Source organism: Priapulus caudatus, unplaced genomic scaffold, assembly GCF_000485595.1.
Source record: "Priapulus caudatus unplaced genomic scaffold, Priapulus_caudatus-5.0.1 Scaffold2985, whole genome shotgun sequence".
In the NCBI taxonomy this organism is placed as follows: domain Eukaryota; kingdom Metazoa; phylum Priapulida; class Priapulimorpha; order Priapulimorphida; family Priapulidae; genus Priapulus; species Priapulus caudatus.
Genome location: NW_014580046.1, coordinates 5,556 through 12,245, shown reverse-complemented (window position 1 = coordinate 12,245; position 6,690 = coordinate 5,556). Strand labels below are relative to the sequence as shown.

At 42.1% G+C, this 6,690-nt stretch overlaps 1 protein-coding gene across 3 annotated transcripts in view; it reads right to left on the bottom strand.

Moving 5' to 3' along the window:
- Positions 1-2,671: 2,671 nt before the first annotated feature.
- Positions 2,672-6,690, bottom strand: part of LOC106819215 (flavin-containing monooxygenase FMO GS-OX4-like) — a 6,843-nt gene continuing 2,824 nt past the window's right edge. The window contains exons 2-5 of one of the 3 annotated variants that reach the window (XM_014823862.1): positions 5,649-5,770; positions 4,969-5,132; positions 4,509-4,830; positions 2,672-4,068 (exon numbers count right to left, since the gene is read on the bottom strand). In XM_014823862.1, the coding sequence (XP_014679348.1) occupies positions 3,332-4,068; positions 4,509-4,830; positions 4,969-5,132; positions 5,649-5,770 (1,345 nt within the window). In that variant the 3' untranslated portion in view covers positions 2,672-3,331. Of the gene's footprint in view, positions 4,069-4,508; positions 4,831-4,968; positions 5,133-5,457; positions 5,612-5,648; positions 5,771-6,690 lie in introns of those variants that run through there. The other 2 variants (XM_014823864.1, XM_014823863.1) reach the window with 2 other exon arrangements.

The window sequence follows — 6,690 nt, the reverse complement described above, 5'->3', positions numbered from 1 at the left end:
ATATACATTATCAGGAGTTAATAAAGCAACATTTGTGTTTCTGACACTATTATATAATACTTATTTTCCAACGATGTATATTGTAAACGTATATTTTATGCACATTTATTTCCTCTATTCTGCGCTATACGCGTATAGTACAGCCGCATGTATAACTAGAGCACTCGGAGAGCACAGACCTCCGCCAAGACAGCTGAATTCTGTGACTGTAAAATTTTTTATTAATTAATTAAATAATTAATTGGATTCGGATGACGACCAAAATGTAATCAATTCTAAGTTACCCGATTTCTGACGTATCCTGAAAACTTAATTAATTAATTAATTAATTAATTGGATCCGGATCACCACCAAAATGTAATCAATTCTAAGTTACTCCATTTCAGACCTATCCTGAAAATTTAATTAATTGGATCCGGATCACCACCAAAATGTAATCAATTCTAAGTTACCCCATTTGTGACCTATCCTGAAAATGTTATTAATTAATTAATTAATTAATTGGATCCGGATCACCACCAAAATCTCAGCAATTCTAAGTTAGCCCATTTCTAACCTATCCTGAAAATATGACAATCCGTCCATAACTTTTTCAGTTAGGATGTACACAAACAAACCCACAAACCAACAAACACACGCCGGTGAAAACATAACCTCCTGCCAACCCATTGGCGGAGTAACAAGGTCACGCATTTTAAAACCTTGCGTACCCAACCCATGTAGTTGACATTACTGCTCCGGTTCAGGGTTGAGGTAGTATACTTCATAATATGTTCACGCATTTCATCAAAGGCAGCGTTAATGAATCGATATTTTGATTCTATGACGTTCTCAACGTTTGCAAAATTAGCAATGTCATCGCAGTATGAACTCGGAGCCCAACGGGGAGTAAATACGAACCTGTGTGCGTGGTGAGGTTTCTGTCCGCTAGCTAACCGATCGTGGTAGTCTGCTTCTGTCTCCTTGTTTATTTCTTGCTCGCTAGGGAGCGCCAGTGACCCATCAATAATTTTCTGAGCTATCGGAACTTGAAGGTACGCGAGTCCGAACTCAAGAGGTAAATCAACCATGGCGATAAACATGAGCGTGTGGTACCTGCTGTGGATCATGTGCTTGAATAATGGTTGTATGCGTTNGGTAATTTTTTTCTTTGGATCCCAGAGGTTTAATAACACGCAACCCCCCTCCCCACACACACACAACCAGTGGCGGATCCAGAAGTGAATTATAGAGGGGGCGAATCATGCGAGCTCAAAGGCACGAAGCGCCCGGGGGGTGGGGTGTCCCCCTCCCACTGTGTGGAATTGTTAAAAAGTTGCAATCTAAAAGCAATCAATTTTGGACATTTTATCATAGAATATCAGGATTTTTCCTCCTTCAGGGTTCCCCCCTCCTGTTTAGGGGGAGGGGGGTCCGGGGGACCACCCCTACGGAAATTTTGTTGAAAGTAACACCTCTTCGATGCAATTTCCTGCACGATGAGGCAGCACTATTAAACAATCTTCATCACAATAACATCACTGGTGAGTTGAGTATTTTTACTTTTGGGGACACAAAAGACTAAAATACTTACTACCAAATTTGTGCTATGTACATGTCCTCGCTGGGGTTACCAGTGCAGACTTACCTAGGCTAAAATACCTTTGCCCTGAAAATTCTAGGGGGGGCAACCGCCCCGTGCTACCGACCCCCCGTTGACAACTACAGCACTGGAATCATCTGCCCCTGATTTTGATTAAAAATATATTGTTCTGAGAACGTCAAAACTGCAAAAAAATATGAGAAAAACAACCAGATTTGAACCAAAAAGTGCATATTTTCACCCCTTATACAAAATCGGGAATATACTTCCGGTCGGGTCTCAGCACCCCCTTCCCCCAAAGAAGTGAGATGAAATTAAATTTTCCCATTCAATCCCCGTGAAAATTAAATATCCCAACTCTCAATAGGTCTATTCGAATTTTGAATAAAGCAAGGAGCAGTGATAAGACGTGATTTGGGGATTTTGAAAACAAATCGTGTATGGCGAATATGCGTCCATAATTTACCGTCTGAGTTTCAGTAAAATAATGTCATTCTTGGAACGAGTTACAGCCATTTTACAGTAGATGTATGTCACGTTCCATTTCTGTAATAATACATTAGGAGAGTATGAATAGCGATGACGGATTTATAAATATCCAGTGTTTATTGCCTGCAAAATATTAAATTTTTCCCCATTTTCTTCCTGAAAGTAAGGGGGATGAAATCCACCCCACCTCAATAAGTGTGGGGGGATATACCCCCATCCCCCCGCCCCTGTCAGATGAACTAAAATTTGACTTTTGATATGCATACAAATATTCATAATCATTATCTTTGTTAGCAGTACTCTATAGGCGCCGCGGAAAGACTTCACGCGGTCCCTGTACGATTCACAAAACGTTCTAAAAACCGACATAATTCTTCTAAATCTATCATTCTCTCGTTCACCGGCTGTGATCGGCTAGCGACAGTACAAGCTGAAGACGTGTATTGTTACGTATGAGATCAGCGTTACTTTATCAGCATCCATATCTACTGCTACATAAAAATGGAGGAACTACAGCAGGAAAATATATTATTCGTCAAGCGCTCTTGTATAATTATTGTATTGTGATACATGCGAAGGATAGAGGAGAATAACAACCGATTTCTGATAGTACTAGTTAAAGTGTATTTTGGTTTTATAAAGATAGGAATGTTCAATAACAAGCCCGCAAATGACAAAACATTCATAACAGAAGCGTGCGATTTATACAAAAAATATCCACGGAGTTGTAGATAAGATTACAGTGGCAGAAAGCTTCATTTGTGTTTCAGAAGAATAGTTATAATATTAATACTCAGTATCAATCTCGCGATGTGAACATTTTCATGCCATTCAATGCGGCTATATGATTCAATTTATGGCTGATATCAACTACCTGTTATATTTATATTGATTCCAAACAATTTTACATGTGTGTATATTAGTACAACTGCTCTAAATTATAGGCTATCGTATCGAATACACGTTAAGTGACTTGTAATGTCAATGAACGTAGATGTATCTTGGGTCTCTGTGACAAAACATTAAGTCAGGCAATATCACTGTTGAGCCACCTCGAGGAAGCCGAACACATCTCCGGCTGGACAACTACAATAGCTCTCAACAACCCATTGTCGTATGCTAGTCACACTCAGTGATGAGTGCCTGGCCCAGAGAAGCCTAGCTCGATATCTGGATATCGATCTACTATCTATATGCAAACATTCCCTAATCTAATGTTTCACGTGCAGCTAGAGTTGCGCACACTCTGGAGGTTATGCCTCATGGACTGTGGTGACACTCTAAATGGGAGTCAGAGACGCTGTAGTCTCTATATGTCATCATATTTTTTAACATTGCAGCGATGACAACTTCAAACGAGCGGTACTTTGGCTGCATGACGTTATCGATCTTTGCAAATGTGGCAATCTCATCGCAGTAAACCGTATACGACCAACGGGGAGGGAATGCGTACTTGTGGGCGTGGCGGGGTTTCTGTCCACTAGCTAACCGATCGCGGTAGTCCGCTTCTGTCTCCTTGTTAATATCTTGCTCGCTAGGGAGCGCCAGTGACCCATCAAGGATCATAAGCGCAATCGGAACCTGGAGGTACGCGAGTGGGAATTCGAGGCCGGTAAACGGCATGCCGATAAACATGAGCGTGTGGTACCTGCTGTGGATCATATGCTTGAATAATGGTTGTATGCGTTTACCCTCGCTAACAGTGACATCGCACGAGGCGTCGAGAAATGGGAACGAATACTCGTAGCCGGTGCAGAAAATAATCACGTCTGGTTCGAGCGTGTCACCGTCGGTGAACGTCACCACGCTACCGTTGATCGCCTGCGGGAATGTCGTTGTTCTCACGTTGTGTGGTAGCAGCCCTTTCTTGTACAGCTCACCCAGGCATAGACCGTCTAGTTCGCTGAGTGATATGATCACCTCGGATGCGTGAGGGTAGAGATCTTTCATGATGTCAAATGCAGATTGAAATGCTCCCATCAGGAGTACTCGCTTGCCTGTAGAAATAGATGTCTTATAAAACTTTAACGGTAGACGGTGCAGCGTGACATTCTGATATAATGTAACTACAGCAAGATACGAAGTAGGTTTTGTTTCAGCTTAATATTCCCGTATAATATTGTATGCTTAACTATATATTAGGTGTATCCAGTATGTATAACAAAATAACCGGTATATATACTAATACTCGTCGGGTCTATGTCTCCTAGGGTACTGCCGGAACGTACCCTGGGTACGGCCCGGTATACAGGAACGTACCCTGGTAATTTCTAATATGCCGCACCGTACCTCGCCTACTCCACTAACGAGTCTAGGGAGTCGCCTACGCCTACTCCCTAACCCTAACCCTAACCATATCAAATAGTTACCAGGGTACGTTCCGGCAGTACCCAGGGAGACATAGACCGTATGAGCTATACTAATTTAGGTAGCGCACCGGCATAAGGTTCAGGATGGCGGTAATCGTGGCTGTGCAGATGTACCCCGTTGAAGCTCTCCTGACCAGGAATGTCTGGATAGTGAGGGACACTATAGTGTCCAGAGCAGACTAGTACAGCATCAAACACCTTCTCCTTGCTGCCTCCTCCCTGAAGGGCAGTCGTGCGCACCAACCACTGTGGTCTGTTGGGAGATTGGTGGGCAGCTTCCGATGGGACAGGCTTTGTGGTGATGCGTTTTACAGACTTTACATCTGTATTTAGTTGGATGTCTTTTCGAAGGTTGAACTGGTCGGCGTAGGCAAAAATGTAGTCTCGAACCTACGCAAAGTATTACGAAATCTAGGTTTTAATATAAATCTGAAGATAACGTTTACATTGCATTAGGTTCTATATAAATTACACTGTTATTGTTGTCAAGTCCGCTAATATTTTTAACTAGAACCCAACAATACACACCTCTTTCCAATGCATAAATTTCTTCGAATCCGAAGGGAAGGGAAAGTCAGGGAATTCCATCACATCCGTAGGTAGGTTGGTGATAAGGTTCTTGTAAATACTCGAGTGTACTGGGTAGCCATTTTCAGTTAGGCCTGTCTTCTCTGAGTACATCCACGTGCCACCTATAGTGCAGTGAAGCGCAGAAGAGGAGTAAGTGTATTAACTATAGCTTGCATGTCATTTTACATCGTATCACCTACCTGGATACATGTTCTTGTAAGGTTCTTGTAAATACTTGAGTGTACTGGGAAGCCATCTTCAGTCAGCCCTGTCCTCTCCGTGTACACCCACGTACCTCCTAATTAAGGCAGGCGCAATTAAAACTACTGTACTAATGATCAACCTGCGTGTAAGCATCCCGATGTGCCGCGTGGAGGATGGGGGGGGGAATGTCAATTGAACTTCCTATCTTCTTTATAAAAGATGGGAAAGGAATCGGATACCCACCCACAATAACTTCGATTCGATATGTGCTGATATGGCATACGTATACCATAATTATTGCATATATGCATTTCGTTCACGTATACGTCACGCTCTACGTTACGTAGCGCAGTTAGAAGTATGCCGCCACATCATGCTTATTCTGTAGTAAACGCAACTAGGCTAAACATTGCCTTAATTTTATTCATGCTCACCGATGTTATCTCCACGTTCGTAAACCTCGAAGTCGAAATCTTGCGGTCGTGAGGCAAGCAGGCGAGCAGCACTCAACCCTGACGGCCCGGCTCCAATCACAGCCACTCGTAATGGTGCCATACTAGATGTTCAACGTATAATATATAATATTTTATACGTGTATTGCTCAAAATAATACATGCTTGAACTTAATTAGGGCATATAAGTTTGTTATTATGTGCAATGATCATGTGATTACGCCGTTGTCTATGCCTCTTATAGTTAGGTCCCTTAGTGCAAAATATGGGCCGAATCGTTACAGGAGTGTCAAAAGTCTCAAACTTGGCACAGTTGTAGTTTATGACAGCACTATAATTATTAGAGGGGGTGCCCAATGCAGATATTCCTTAGAAGGGAATTACAGATAATTTAATGTTTGAACCACCCGACTCCGAACCCTCCTACCGCGCCCGCCTGTATACAATGCCAATACATGTACCAGCTGTACAATGCATAGAAATAGATAGACAACATGTCTATCTATTTCTATTATTATATTACTATTCTTTTGTTTATATGGTACAATGCGCCAGTACACACAGTACAGGCGGGCGCGGTAGGGGGGTTCGGAGTCGGGTGGTTCAAACATTAAATTATCTGTAATTCCCTTCTAAGGAATATCTGCATTGGGCACCCCCTCTAATAATTATAGTACTGTCATAAACTACAACTGTGCCAAGTTTGAGACTTTGACACTCCTGTAACCTGACTATAAGAGGCATAGACAACGGCGTAATCACATTATCATTGCACATAATAACAAACTTATATGCCCTAATTAAGTTCAAGCCTGTATTATTTTGAGCAATACACGTATAAAATATTATATATTATACGTTGAAAATCTAGTATGGCACCATTACGAGTGGCTGGGATTGGAGCTGGGCCGTCAGGGTTGAGTGCTGCTCGCCTGCTTGCCTCACGACCGCAAGATTTTGACTTCGAGGTTTACGAACGTGGAGATAACATCGGTGAGTATGAATAAAATTAAAGCAATGTTTC